The 16,437-nt window shown below is 38.9% G+C and overlaps 1 protein-coding gene across 2 annotated transcripts in view; it reads left to right on the top strand.

Moving 5' to 3' along the window:
- Positions 1-16,437, top strand: part of KCNT2 (potassium sodium-activated channel subfamily T member 2) — a 197,543-nt gene that overhangs the window by 172,225 nt on the left and 8,881 nt on the right. For both annotated transcript variants that reach the window (XM_037069416.1, XM_037069417.1), the window contains one exon: positions 11,731-12,031. In XM_037069416.1, coding sequence (XP_036925311.1) covers positions 11,731-12,031 — 301 coding nt within the window. The remainder of the gene's footprint in view (positions 1-11,730; positions 12,032-16,437) is intronic.

Below are 16,437 nucleotides of genomic sequence, written 5' to 3'. Positions count from 1 at the left end.
CTGTAAAATTGTTTAATATAAATGATGGTCTACATTAACATATTTTTCTTCTTGAGATACCTCAAAATTACTTGAAAATCTAGTTAACCATTCCTTTCTTCTTTGGTCTTACACAAAATTATCTCAGCTACGAGGTTCCACTCAGTTATACACATTTTAATAGTCCATGCAATTGCTAAGCCCATTTGTGATAAAATTGATGAATCCTTGTACAGACAGGAACTTTCTAGGAAGCATAGAAGTAAGGGAGCTTTTCAATTTTTTGTTAAAATCAAGAGTTGGAGATTGAAATGGGCGGTATGGAAGCCAGTGGAAATAGTGCCATTTTCCTGGGTACTTTTGGGGTCTCCCTGTAGCTGTAGGATCCTGTTTATACTTCTTTATGGCCACCTGCTGCTGAACCTGAGTATGTCCCTCATTGGCTATGGTCCCTGTGGTTCATGCCCCCAAAAAGCAAGACCCAATCAGAGAACACCAGAAATGAGTGACAGCAGACACACAGCAGGCAGTTAAATATGCGAGCATATGTGGTCAGATGTGCCTACAATTTTAAGAATATTGGACCTCCAAAATTATTATCTGGTTAAAGTTGATGACAAGGGTCTTTTAAACCTAGGCGATTAACTATTTCATATTTGAACCTGGTGAAGTACCGAGATTTCCATACTGCAGAGTATTGTTATGTTCAGACCTTATATACAGGCTTTGTGAATTTGAACAGAGTGAATGCTGCCTTTGGTCAAGTGCATATTTGTGTCGGTTGTTTTGTTTCATGAAGGGACTTTGTCTTGTATGTCATTTAGGATGTAGATAGGGAAAGGATGATTCAGTTTTTGGGTTGCTCTTGAGGAGCATTTAACTTTACATGCTGGTCAATTCTTTCCATCACAAACAAATAAAGATCACCTCAGGAAAATGTTTATAAATCTCCATATAAAAACCACTTATTGTTGGCAAGATCAAAGGAAACTGGGTTAAATAAACAGACCACCTCCTGTCTTCCTGTATCGAACTCATCTTTTGGCACATATCTTTTTATTTAAATTTTATATTCTGCCTATTATAAAAATGAGAACATTTAAATAATTAAAGATAAAAATAGGACCATCAAGCATTGAGGGAAATATATAGAGGCAGAGAAATTAATGTTGCTCTGCATCTAAAATGAACTGGCTGCCACAGGTGAGCTGAAACTCCACTTTCATCTCACTGGGAAACAAAGCAAAAATAGAACAGTTGCATTAAATAATCATTGTTGTCTAACGACACACAAGGATGCAAGTTCATCTTGAGAAAGACTTGTTTTCTGGGTGACTATGGAAACAATGAGTATATTATGTGTTTCCTCGTTTATGAGATTTGTAAACCATGAGGCGTAGGTTCCACCCTCCATTGGGGTTTTCTGGGATGTAAAAGAATCATTAGCATAAACATCCCTTCAGTCAAATTTCTATGTAAATAAAAAGAAAGGGGCAGTAATTAAATATTAATTCAGGAAAGACATTGGATTTCTTAAATGGAAACTGGACACATGTATGAGGACAAGGGAGTCTCCAGGTTGCTGGCTGTGAGGGAGCATCTGGGATAACAGCAACCTGGAGCAGATAAAAGGCTTTGGAGACATTTGTCCAGGAAGATGACATCTGTCATCTCCCTGTTCAGACAAAGATGAGACCATTGCCAAAGAGTCAGGGTGAACTATTAATAAATACATCCCTAAATAATCAATTGGTAAAACAGTTATGACTCGAGGAGTACAATTCTACCACCACCAACAAAAATGATGCAGGAATGAATGGCCCCCATGCTGCCTGCATTGGTCATCTGTAAACTGTACTCAGGATAGCATACCCTGAATTCTGACCTCACCAAAATACAGCTGAACCGTTTTGAAATACGGAGAGATGGAAAAGGTAGTGGGAGAGGTGGAAAAGATGATTCATTCCTCTTCTTCCAGAAGAAGAAGAGAAAATACATAATAACTACCAGCATATTATGTAGAATCAGAGCGATAAAAAACAACAATCCAAAAAGGTAGACATGGAGAGCTATCCTATGAGAGGAAAATAAAGGCGATTATTGGGGGAATTTCTAGAAAAATAGCATTCTCTGACTATTTAAACAATATCTATGACTAATAAAAACAACTACTAAGATCCATGACCATAAGTAAGTCATATTAGACCCAATCATTGGTTGTTTCTGCAGTTCATTCACTTAAGTGTTAAATTCTATCTTATTCTGTGAAGAATGTTCTATCAAATGCCAACATTTCATATATGTTGACTATAAACATGGGAGGCCTTTCTTCCTTGTTATTTCACAGAGTTAAAAAAATACATTCAAAGACAATGCAGGTTTTCATGTTATATAATTTCTAGTTTGTCTCCCACATCTTCCAATATTCTATGTAGAAAAAATATTTTTGTAAACTACATCACTGCTCTGTCTGTGGGAGCAGAAAGCACACTGAATAGTGCAACAGACATTTTTGAGAAGACAAATGATGACAAAGGATAGTCATCATTAAAATCATACAATGTATGGAAGACTTGGTACATGATCTCTGATTTTCTGATGGGCTACGTGTGGGTGGAAGGACGAAGGGTAGAGTCGGGGTGCAACAGTGACTGGAAAATCAGGCTGGGACACTGGGGAATTCCTCTGCCCCTTTTCTCCATGCCAGGGGAACTGCCAACACTGACAGGTCTATTTTTTATGAACATTATTCTTTTCTGGCTCTTCCATCCAATACAGGATGGAGAAGGACTCATTTTCCTCTTGGTGACAGAATAGGACAGTATTTCTGTCCACAACCCTTTATTCACAATTCTGAAATCCAGAAAGCTCACCAAACTCATTTGGTAGCCAAACCTCACCTGAATTGTCCTGAGGTTATGATGTTCCTTATTCTAGTGACTATTCACACTTTTCATTAAAGAAATAATTGTTTTTGTTATAAAATGCTACCCTAAACCCATTAAGGGTATAATTGACCATAAAGTATATAACATAATACTATCTTTCCAACATCTGAAAAATTATGAATTAGTTAATGTAATTGTTTCTGTCAGGGTTTTTTTGGGTGTGTGTGAGTGAGAAAATATAGAATTGTATTTTCCCTCAGTTTTCCAGTGTACTTAAAATTGCATTTGCTTAAAGTGTAATATAACCAGTGAAAATATACTATAAATTATAAAAAGACTATTTTAAAGTATATTAAAGTACCAACCTTTGCACAATGCACACAACAAATTTGTGGCCTACTTGAGTCTGATTGATCATCACCTTCAGAGGCAATAAATCTTGTAACTTTAAAAAAGTGTTTATAACAGAGTCATCATTGAGGGTCCCACCTACCAATTATTACACCTTTACTATTAAACTGGAATGTAGAATTTTATTACATGTTATTACTATATTAATAAAAGTTTACCTTTATAAAATAAAATTATTAAGAATATTTTAATGATTGAAACTGAATGATTTTGAAACTCTCGCTGCCAATTTTCTGCTATCATTCACTCCAATGACATTTATTCCACTGGGCTATGTGTTAGGAACTCTGAGATGAGGCTTTAAGGAGCCTATAATCAAATGTCTATTATGTATTTTTAATGTTCGTAACAATAGTTAGAATGCTAGACAATGAGTTAGACTTCAGTTACATTCTGTCTCCCAACATATAACTGAAAACTGCACTGCTACCCAATGAAATGTTTTAAAACTGAAGAATCAGATAGCATAATTTTTATAACCCTTAATAATTAGGGTTGTATGATAACTGAGCAGATCAATTAGCAGATCAATTGTGTGGCCAATGTGAAAATTCAGAGAAGTGTTTGTGAGCTTAGCTAAATTTATGCAGGAGGGAAAGACAGTCTTATTACAAGATCGAAACTTAAAATTTTTAACTTTATAAAACCATCTTAAGATCTACATTTTGAAATAGTACAGATATTAATACCATAATGATTATTGAATATCAATAATTATATCAAATATTTCCTTGTGAATATAGTAGTTTCATAAACTCTCATCAATTGTTTTATTTTATTCTATTAGCACCAGTTGCTCTATCAAATCTTAGAAAGACAATTTTTAGCAAAAAAAAAAAAGAAACCCATAAATCAAAGCCAAAAGAAAACAAATTTGATAAAAACAACTTTCTGGTAAAGTTTAAATTTTATTAATTTTGTAATTTCACTCCAAAGCCCTATGATCAAATGCATAGATCACACACAGCATGTGGCCATTTGTCAGATTTTGTCCTCGCTGCCGTTTCATGTACATGTTGTTGAGTTGTTGTCTAAACTGTGTTTTGTTATGTTTCTTTTTCCCTCTCTGTGTCAGTCTCGAGAAATAGCCTCACAAGTAAGTATTTTGTTTTTGTCCCTTTGATCAAAGAGTCTGACATGTGAATTCAGAGCTGTTAGAGGAAAAGAATGTTAATGACTGAATTCAGTATTTCCCATTACAAAATAAGGCATTAATTAAGCCAAAATACTATAAATGCTCTCTTTTCCAGGAAGTGTACTTATATTTCCTTAATAGAATTACAGGCTGATTTCACCCGTTTGTCTTCAGGTGATGTGAGTGTACCAATTCAGTCGTGTGTTTTCCTGCATGGCGTCATGAGCAGCTACTGTTCCTAAGTGTGGGGTTTGCCTTCCGTGATATCAGAAAGCTGACATGGAAATTTCATGCCTGCCATTGGATTTCATTACCTCTTGGCTAATCTGATTTTTCCAAATTCCTCTCCCTTCATAACACAGGCAGATTAATGACCATCTTCCTGACTTTACTCATAGGCTGAAACATCTGTGTGGATGTTTGATGCCTAACAGATATCAAGTCAGATTGTTTGTTGCTGAGTTGTAAGGTAGGGCACAGTCCTCTCCTACCCGTGGTTTTGTGTTGGATGCTTCCAGTCACCTGCGGTAAAATCACGGTCCAAAAATGTGAAATATAAAATATAAAAGAGCTCACACTCCCGAGTGTGTGTGTGTGTGTATTTATAAATATAATACATAAAAAGTCCAGAAATAAATAATATGTAAATTTTGAAGCGTGCGCCATTCTGTGTAGCATGGTGCAGTCTCAGGTGGTCCCACACTGTCAGACCTGGGACGTCAATGCCCCTTTATCTGGCGTGTCCGCTCTACATACAGAGTGCGGTCAGACAGTTTGAGAAAAAGTGACAACACTCACATCACTTTAACTACAGCATATTGTTAAAATTGTTCTATTTTATTATTAGTTATTGTTAATCTGTTACTGTGTGTGATTTATAGGTTAAACTTAATCATAGGTAAGTATTTATGGGAAAATATTATATATAAGGTTCAATCCTATTTGTGGTTTCAGGCATCCACCAGGCCTCCAGGATCATCTCCCCGGTGGATAAGGAGGGATTAGTCTATGCCCCAGCCATTTTTTATTGATACTCTTTCTGGCCTTGTTTCGGATACAAGTCATTTATTCAATCATTTTGCCTGACCCAGTGAGGACAGGACTTGGAACCAGGCGGTCTGTGTTTCAATGGTGGCTTCTCCTTTGATTAGCTGTGTGGACTTGGGCTTTTCTCAGTATGCAGTGGCTTGGAGATCAAGTAGGGAGCATATTGTTGTCAGTTCACGAGTTAGAGAAAGGAGGAGTGGGCGAAGTGAATTTTTAGAGCAAGTGGCAAGTAATCATGTGCCAAGCGGAGAGAGTAACCTAGACCTTCCTTCATTGTTATTCACCAGGCATCATTTGTGAGGGGATGGCGATGCTTCAGAAACTGTCCGTACGCTTAAAGTTATCAATAAAATATAGGGAGCATTCCTGGGATTTGAGTAAATGTCTTGTGATCTTAGTCAAATATAGATACACTTACCAACCTCAAATGCGTTCTAGCGTTCTAATTCACACACACACACACACACACACACACGGGAGTGTGAGCTCATTTGTAATTTTCTTTCACGTTCATAAAAAATTTCTACTGAATTTTATAATTCTTATACACAATATTTTCTAGCTCTATTGATTCTTACCTTATTTCTGAGCCTGTGAAAGCATTTCTTACTTGCATGAGTTACCGCCTTTAACTTACTAAGAGTCTTGCTGGCACACTGATTAGCAAGAAGCCATTTAAAGGAAAGCAATCCACGTGATCTCATTCATCACCCTAGTCTTGGCTTTCTGTCTCCTCCCCTTCCTGAACTGCCAGGAGGTCCTGCTTCATTGTGCTCCTAATTAGGCCTGTGTCCCACGGGCGTGCAGAGTGGCTGCTGGAGTCTGCGGGTTCAAGAACGGAGAGGGCATTGTAAGGCTGATCTAGGTCGTCTTCACAGGGGAGGGGAGGTTCTCTGAGTAAAGGTCTGCTTGGATCAGTAGCACTGTTTTGTGTAAAGTCTTTATGTACGAATATGAATATTCATATCTACCAAGTCGTATATCGTTGTATCTGCCATCTGTCTTAGAAATTTTCTTCCTAGTGGCTCACGTGTCCCTAAGTGGCATACACGTTAGGGCCGTGGTACTCACGAGTGAAAGAGAGGGTGTGCGTGGGGTGGGGGGTGTGAACATGGAAGGTTTGGACGTAGCGCATTGCGGCTGCGCTCCTCCTTGTGGTGTCTGCGCATGTCCAGGCCTTGTCCTCCGCTCAGTACAATGCTGGAGGTAAGAAGACTGCAGACCCCTATACTGGTCCTGAGTGGCGTAGGGTGTGCACACACGCACACACACACGAGTTTGAAATCTCTGCTGTTAGGTGATATATTCCTGGGGTTCTGGAGAATGATAAGTAAAAATTGTGCTGTGAAGGTACCAGAACTGGCCTGGAGACTGTGACTTCACTAGTGCAAACTGTTTGAATATCTTTCTGCGTGTGTGTAACCTGGCTGCTTGTTCACTGGTCTTCTGTTTAATCATTTTTTATTTGTTTGTAAGTCAGTTTGGGAGTTTACAGCTATGCAGGTGCACAAGAATATTCTTCACACACACAGAATACTTATAAATAATACATATTGTGAAAATCTAAACACAACCCGGGGGTATGTACCCCCAAAGGATATTTTATATGCAAAGAAAACATGTCCTGATATGTTGTTATTTGTGGCCATAAAACACATTATGTTACCACTGTTTAGTTTCTTATAAACCAGAAACTAGTGATGCCGAGATCAGCCTGGGTTTGGGCCGGACCTTGCTGCTCTGACCCCTCGGCCACAGGCCCATCTGCTGTCAGTAACAACTCAGAATGTCTTCCGTCACCAGCCAGGTAGCACTGCTTAAGCCCCTGATGACGACTCAAACCATTCTGAAGGGAGTGATGAATCCTGATTACCAACACTCACTTTCAAGCTACTGGTGGAATCGATTTATTTTCAAATACCACTCTGTTCCCCAGGTTGCTCAGTAACCTAAGACATGAATGAAAATCTGAGGGAAGACTGAAGGAACCCCTGTGTGAGCACATGTGTGGGTAGTGCAGAAAAGAACCTTTCGTATATTTTGTGAACCTAACACTTTCTGCGTTTCTGAAAATAATGCTAGCAAATAAAGCTGGTTGAGGCATAAGAAAGACTATCTCCCTTATAAAGTTTTGAATTTTTTTTTGTTGGGAAGGAACATTTTGAGCCTTTTTCCAACCATGTCAAATGTGATAAATATTTGGAAAAATCCTATAACCTTTACAAATGATGTTTTAAATCTACATGAAAATTGTAGCCATGGATCATTTCCATTTCCTTATTTAACTGTATCAGTGTGTTTCCAGAGCATTTCCTATAACATATGTCTCAGTCCATTCAGGCTGCTGTAACAAGACACCGCAGGCTGGGTAGCTCACAAACAAATATATTGCTCAGTGGTCTGGAGGGTGGATGTGTGACCTCAGGGTGTGGCACTGGCGGGTCACCTTTTGGTCACAGACTTCTTGGAGCCTCACATGACCAAAGGGGTTAGGGAGCTCTCTGGGGCCTGCCTCTTTTATAAGGGCACGGACCCCCTTAAGGGGCATCACTCCCCTGACCTAACCATCTCCCAAAGACCCGACCTCCCAACACATCATCTTTGGGGGGTTAGTACTTCAACATATGAATTTTGAAGGGACTGAGGTCAGATCACAGCCATGTGCAAGTATCTTCTTTCATTCTTGTGAACATTAGCAGGAAATCTTGATTTTTCAGTTAATAATGACATCAGGCTTTTGGTAATAACAGTACAAAAAAGAGGCCGAACCAGAGTCCTCTCATTATTCAGAGGAAGAGCAAAGAAGAGTTCACAGAAGTGGTACCAGACAGTAAGTCTCCACTCGCACTTAAATCCACATTCTCTTCAGAATCCCCGAGTTTTCGCCAAGGAGGGCACGCCTCCAGGGGTTTGCTTACAGCATCTTGATTTCCGGTGAGACAGAGTCACTGATAGAGAAAACTGCACCAAAAATATGCCCTTGCCTGTCTGATTCATACCCAGTTTTTACCTTTTTAACTCCTCATTATTTCCTTTCTGCCTTATGTATTTTTTTTTAACATACAAGATGATAAGCCATACTATTAGCTACTATGTATTGAGCATTTGCAGGGATGGGTGCTATTGGATGTACGTGACATGGATGACGTCTTACATGTCCTCAGCAAAGCACTGTGGGCAAAAAAAATATATTAGAATTACTCTTATCTGAGATAAGGACATAGTGATACCCTTAGCGATTTCAATGCCACGCCCAGGAATGCAGAGCAAACCCAGGTCTGCCTCACTGGCTCCAGACTCTTTCTGGAGCCATGTTCACATGGGGTCTCCACATACAGGAAAAGTCCTTCAATAGAGGCACTTCTGTGGGTCCCCACACGACCCTATTTCCACCAGAAGATGATGGCATGTTCTGAACACAACAGAGCCACAACCAGATGATGACGCAACAGCAGAAAAGTGTATTTCTAGGTGGACCCTATAAAAACACAAGCACAAACATCGAGTACCAGAAATAGAATGCTTATTACCAATGTGACTGATATTGTAGGTAATGGTTCCTGCTGCATTGTATGACTGCTGTTATTATATAAGGAAGTGGACAGTGGGCAAATGTTTTCTTTATACATTATTGTGCTCTACGAATTTCTGCAAGGTCCAAGAGGGGCATTATTCTCATTTTACATAGAGGTTAACCACTGTTGGTGTAGGAGCAGAGCTGGGGAATCTACACGATATCATTCAAATTTGTGAACCGTAGTACGTCAAAATTCCCTGTGAATTTCACGATGTCATATTGGAAGGATGGGAGAAAGGTTTGCAGATTTCACACACGTAAAGCACAATCTGTGTATTGTTGGTTTAGATTTCGTACAATGAACCCCCAAGCCCTTCTAACACATTTTTTTTCCGTCATTAAGTGAAATATACAAGGGGATGTCATTTATTTTACTGAATTATTGACAAAAAAGGCCTGGCAATTTTTACGGGTTTAATGTATAAATTGTCATGTCCCCTACCTTGGGGCATTCAAAGCAACAGTACACAGGGTGCTCAGGATGGTTCAGCTAATATGTACTCTGCATTCAGTGTATATATTTGTTTATATAATATGAACTGGGTTTATATTATGGATGTGTACTTGACATGACTGGGGGGGAAGTGCTCATGAAGACAAATAGTGTTTCATTACCGACTTGGAAGAGAAGCAAATCTCTCCCTGAAAATATTAGTTTATGGTTTTATGACTTGAATTTTAAGTGACATTCTACAAGCGTAGTATGTTTCATATCTGATATGGTAAGATTACTATTTCCACATCTTTGTAGGCCATCAAACTGTTAGAGATTTATGACAAGAAGGATCACGTCAAATAAATTTAAGACTGTGATGAAGAAAACTCCGCAAGCCAAGTGTCTAGCTATGAATGAATTAATATGTTTTCAGTTTTGCGGCAAAGCACAGATACACTAAAACCATTGAACAAAGACTGACATTCCATACTGATGGAAGATACTACTCAAGGGTTTATGCGTTTCACTTCCACAGCAGAGGATTGTCAGTATATTGCCCAGTAGGTGAGACTGGAGGAAGTTAAAATTTACAATGGTATCCACTGTTGTAAAACCATGGTATTAAAAATCTTAGTACTGCCAACTTAAATTCTGATAGTTAAAATAAGGTTGCTAAAAGTGTTAATGAAATGGTCCCTTATTGTGAAGATATGAGGGCTAAAGGACTTATTTTTTATATCACTCTGAGACAGTGCTGTTTTGAAGCAGAAGGGTAGACAAACATGTAGATATATTTTTATCGGATGGGAGTGTGAGATGATTTCATAGCCTGCCACTGGGTATTGCATGTAAGGCACTGACTGAGCCTCCATCATTTATATTCACTTTTTAAAGGATTTTATTGGATCTCCTCCTGACCTTACTTAAATTGGTCATTTGAATTCTCTTACTCTGAAAGCCAGCAACTCGTGCATGGGATAGCAGAAGCTAACGCTTCCATGCCTGGAAGGGAACAGAGAGGCTTCCATGCCTGGAAGGGAACAGAGAGGTGTGAATGCTGCTGCAAGCGTACTCCAAGCCAGGAAGCTGTTCGTGTGCGTGTGCATGTGCGTGGGCATGCTTCTAGAAAGGAAGACTCTCTGCTTTGACAGGGTTGCATTTCATAGGGCTTCCTGGTATGAAAAACAACCATTTTAAAACAAGAAGTGTTTGGTTATTAAGGGCCTAGAATCGAGGAAGAGCTTCTTACTTAAAAATCAGATGGAGGAGGGAAAGAATCAAAGTTGACTTTATGGGTTTGTTCATTGCGTTTCCCTTTCTATGGAGAAGGGCCTGATTTAAGTTTTATGTGTGATTCCAGAAGACGTTTGTGAAATGTTGATATTTAGGACTTATTTTCACTTAGAATACTCTGAACAGTTCCTGAAACATGTTTTAATATTTTCATCAGAAAACATTTGATGTGGTGAATAATTGATGCATGAATTAAAAAGTGCTTTTTGTTTTCTTCTGGGTTATAGGAGGGAATAAGAACCCTCACATTTTAAAAACTGTATTGCAATGTCATTTTTAGAAAGAGCAACAACTTAAAACACTTAAAATGTTATTAATTCCAAAAATAAAAGTGTTACAATATTTCTTTAAGTTTCATGTGAGATACATGCAGCAGGTTTTAAAAAGGTCATTCTGTTGATGTGATTTGAATAAAATTACAAAATAGCTATTTTTTTATTTGTGGTTTCAAACAACTCTATGTTAATAGTAATTTGAGAAAATAAATCTGACACTTAAGAGTGAACACTGTTCAAAAAAACTTATATTGGAAGATGCAAAGATATTTTATCTCGATACATAATTCCAAGAGAACATTTTTCTAGTAGCATTTTTAGTGATGGGAAATTCATAGCAATGATTATGATTTTGTTCTTTCTGTGAGAGCCCTCATGAGCTAAGTAATTCCACCAAGATATTAGCCAAAACATTAATAAAACCCAGGCTAAACTCTCTAACCACCCATGTGCATTTCCTTTCAAGTCTCAAATATCAATCAGTGTGGAGGAATGGGAAGACACCAAAGACTGCAAGGAGCAAGGCCTTCCCCGAGGCAACCGCCGCAACTCCACCTGCAGCGACCAGGCAGACCACCCCTTGCTGAGGAGAAAGAGCATGCAGTGGGCCCGAAGACTGAGCCNTTAATAAAACCCAGGCTGAAATGAGTCCTAAACTCTCTAACCACCCATGTGCATTTCCTTTCAAGTCTCAAATATCAATCAGTGTGGAGGAATGGGAAGACACCAAAGACTGCAAGGAGCAAGGCCTTCCCCGAGGCAACCGCCGCAACTCCACCTGCAGCGACCAGGCGGACCACCCCTTGCTGAGGAGAAAGAGCATGCAGTGGGCCCGAAGACTGAGCCGAAAAGGTCCAAAACACTCTGGTAAAACAGCTGAGAAAATAACCCAGCAGCGACTGAACCTCTACAGGAGGTCAGAGAGACAAGAGCTTGCTGAACTTGTGAAAAGTAGAATGAGACACTTGGGTCTTTCTACAGTGGGCTATGGTATGCGTTCTCCAAGTCTTGTATGATGTGGGCTTGTGGTTTCGGGCCCTTAGTCGTTGTAGAACTGGCTCTCATTTAGCAGGCGGAGGATCGCATTTTTGGTCCATGGGTTGATTGGAGGGGAATAGGGATGTGCATTGAATCTCTTACAGACTATGATGAGGATGATAATGACACATTAAAGTGCTAAAAGTTTTCAGTATGTGCTTAGTTCTCTAGGCACTTTGATGGATACCTTATGTAAATTATCTTCTCTTTAATTTTTCACAAAAACTCTCCCATTTTATACATAAGGAAACTAAGTCAAGTGACTTACTACTTAGCTTGTTAATAGCATGGTAGAGGTTTCTGTCCAGTCTTTCTGGCTCCAGTGTCCGTTTTATCCACACACACACCCACACACATCCTATTCTCAGGCTTGGAATGAAATAAGTTTGAGGCTTTGGGAAGTAATGGAATGTACCAGTCATGGAAACCAAATGTTCCTACAAAATTTGTTTACATTCTCATTATTCAGAAACAAAATCTTCAAAAGCTTTCTTTTAAGCTCAAATAGAGGGCTTGGTCTGTCTCGATAACTGTCAGCCCCCTATGTTGATCTGTGATTGTGATATAGACCACTTGATACAGCTTAAATAATGCAGTGATAATTTTAAAATATATCACTTACTACTGTACAAATTTTATTAAAAAAGAAATTTAGTCAGCTCAGAAGAAACTCAAATGATGAGGTTTTTGTTTTGTTCTGTATGTGCCACAGGAAAGCCAGAAGGTGTGATAAAGTCGGTGTCAGGCAAGCTAAGGATAAAAAGAAACTGTGTTCCATATTTTCCCTATCTCATCTTTTTTAATGAAAGTCTCAACCTGAAACACTGTACATAGGGAAAGATTTTCATAATTGAATTAGAGTTTAGAAGAAGTTCTCTGTGTTTCTTTGAAGCAGAAGAAAAGGAAACACATGTATTGACTTCCTGCTCTTTGCCAGGAACTGTTAGGTGCGTTTTGTACATTTTCTCTTTAGTCCTGATGGCCCTAATGCAATAAATGCCCCATTTTACCCTTCAAGAATTTGAAGCTCAGAGGTTACAGACCTCGACCAAGGACATACACTTGAAATGTCTCAGAGTCAGGGTTCCGTAATTCATAATTATATTGTACTTACTTAAATGTAGTACCCACTCATCCATGCTCCATCATTTTAATATGATCAAACAAGGTCTTACGTTAAAAAAACAAATGAAAGAAAAACAATCCTTTTTACTTAATATATTAATTGCTTTTAGCCAATTTATCAAGTATGATAGTATTTCTCAGAACTATTGTCCTGTATGTATGTGTACTTTTGTTAGTTATTATCCTGCTACTTTTTGTTCTTTTGAAAAGTTCTGGTCAGTGATTGCTTATCCAGGTCTGGCTGTGTGTCATCAACATTAGAGCCCCAGCCTGGCCTGTTAGCTGTGAGCGGGTCACTGCTGGGCTCCTCGAGACCAAAAACGCATGAGCGCATGAACTGGCTGTGGTATGACTGTCAGGGAACTTGTTATGTTTTTGCTCATCAAACTTCTATCCAGTACCTTGCATTTAGTTATTCTCCACATTTTTTAAAATATAAATAGTTAATTTAATTCTCACGCATACTACTATTATGGAAGGACGGAGGAAGGAAGGAAGGAAGCTGTCCACCCTTTCCCTCTCTGTCTTCTGGCTTTCTCTTTCTGTTCATTCTATCAACCTGTCCATCCACAGATCCATCAGCTCATTCTAAAGCCATGCACTGTACATGTCTAATCTCATACGGATTACAAAAAACGGGATTTGAAACCAAACACATCAAAGGATCTGGGCTCTCCTAGTATTTCTAATTCACAATAACTCACCTATCGTTCACAAGCTATTACTGGGCTACCCTCTGGGTGCCAGGCACTGTTCCAAGCACAGGCGCAGAACAATGACCTACTTAGACTAGATCTCTGCATTTATGGAACTTATATTCAGGTGCCCGCCTGGACAACTACTGAACTATTTAAGCTCTCCAAGCCCTTTGATCATTTGACAAATGGAAATAATAACACCGACCTCATAGGTTTGTTGTTTAAGACAAATGTAATAGTGAGGGTCACTGTGCTTGGCCCAGGAATGGCATTTAGTTAATTGCATAGACCTACCATATATCAATTTAAGTACTATAAGTATATCTGTGTTTTATACATCAAAGGGGAATTCTTTTGCCCACTTCAAAATCAAAAACACATTTTTCTCCCTCGGGGGCAATATGGTCTCTCCACTGAGGACAGGTGCTTTACAAGTAGTATTGTTTTGCATGTTTGCCTTCCTCCCTTGAGGGAAAGGGAGTGTCTTACCCATCTATTCATCTTCGCATCCCCAAACAAATTACACACTCCCTGACCCACAGGAGCCCATCACTGCATGCTGAAATGCATGAACAAATGGAATGTTTACAGGTGAGAAAACTAGGTCTCAGATATAAATGGTTTCCTTGGGTCACCAAGCTGAGTGTGCATCCACATTAGTATTTTAACTGAGCACGTGGACTCGGTATATTTTTACCTTTTCACTAAGTCACACGTACTTTCTGCTTTCCTGACCGAATCTGGTTGTGCTTCACAGGTGAAAAATGGTTTAAATACTTAATATACAATCCACGGTGGCTGATTTAATCATGAGTCATAATCTGACCTTTTCCGGGTGGCTCTGGCCTGTTCCAGGAGAAGGAACAGATTATTTCTGACTTGCTGGACAGGAGATGTGAGGCAGAGGGAAGGGGAAGACGCAAAAGACGGCTCGGAGGACTCTAGTTGAGCAGCTAAGGGGTGGTGGCACTTACTGAGCTTAGAAGAAGGCAAATCTGTGGGGGTGAAGACAATACATGAATTTGAGTGCCTGGAGGAATTCGGGTGGTGGTGTGTCAGAAGCTGGCTTTTTGCTGTCTGGTGCTTAAGAAAAAGAAAAGAGATGTTTATATAGACCTGAGAGTTATCAGCACATAGTTAAATCCATAGAAGTAAGTGAACAACCCCAGGTGAAAGACTATGAGAGAACTGTGAGAAAGAAAAGAATGATGAAAAAATATGCTCATATGCCTAGAATGTTAAGAAGCATTTTCTTTTAAAAAACAAGAGACTGAAGTGTCCAGAATTAAATTACCCCCAAAGTGTGCCACGATACAATCGTATATTATCAGTTGGTTGCATGTTTTATCATGGCCTTGAACTTTACACCCTCACAAGCCCAGGTGGGCCTTGAGGTGGTCAGAGGCCCCCTAGGATGACTACTTCCAACCATCACATTGGGTTTTGTCTTTTACCCCAATGTGAGGTGACAGACAGCGCAAGAGTCATTGTTCTCTTTTCCTTTTTTAACATTCTAATACCTAAAATTTCAGACATGAGCAAACGTGGGAAGAACGGTATGATGAGCCCATGTAGACTCATTGTCATGCTCTAGCACTATCAGCTCTCGGCCAGTCCCATTTCCCTCACTTCTCATATTGCCTTGTCAAATGCCAGACATCGTGTATTTTAGTACATACCTCTATAATTTACAGACTAGTTATAAACATAGAGTCAAACTTATATTGAAGATTTTTTCTATAAACTACACTACAGTGTGAATAATTAAGGTTTTCTCTATGTAAATAACTGACCTTATTCTTTAAAAATCTACTGAGATGGCTCTCACACTCATTAAAAATGATTCTATCAACATTCTCTTAACAATGAGTCCATGGAGAGACGCATGTTTTTAACTGTCGAAATTGACAAGCAAGTCTTGCTGGTGGGACTGCTGCTTTGGTAACAGCCGATTTTGACATGGGTGGTTCTAAGTTTCACACTCTTAGTGAAAGATGAAATGCCAAGCAAGGAAAAAAAATTCTTTGACGTGAGAACAATGACTATCAGTTAGACACTGGCCTTGTTTGTATCCACCAGAAAACCTAGTTTCTTTGTAAAATAAGTTTATAGTTTGGCTGATATAATGGATAAATTAACTAAGAACTGTTTTTTAAGCTAACATGGTTACTTAATTCTTTGTCATTCTCCTTCTTATGGGAAAAATAAATTTAATAAAAGAATGTTATTCCCACTCATATCTATAATAGATATGATGGTGGTGATAATAGTAACACCTTCAACTTCTCCTTTAAGACTATAATAAATCATTGATCATTTACATATAAGTTTTCAACAAGAAAATTCCCCCCAATTCTAACCAACAAGTCAGGTACCTTTTTTCGAGTACAAAGCTACTCACAAATTCATCTTACAACAAATTACCAAAAAGGGGAAAAGCCACTGTAGCTAAATATTCCTTCTGAAGGTTTTTGCAACATTAGTACTTAGGAGGAATGATAGACCCATCTGAGATCGCTCTAGTGACTTCATCAA

Source organism: Sturnira hondurensis, unplaced genomic scaffold (assembly GCF_014824575.4).
Source record: "Sturnira hondurensis isolate 20B ecotype Veracruz unplaced genomic scaffold, ASM1482457v3 Scaffold0018525, whole genome shotgun sequence".
NCBI lineage: Eukaryota > Metazoa > Chordata > Mammalia > Chiroptera > Phyllostomidae > Sturnira > Sturnira hondurensis.
This window is presented reverse-complemented; position numbering and strand designations above follow the sequence as displayed.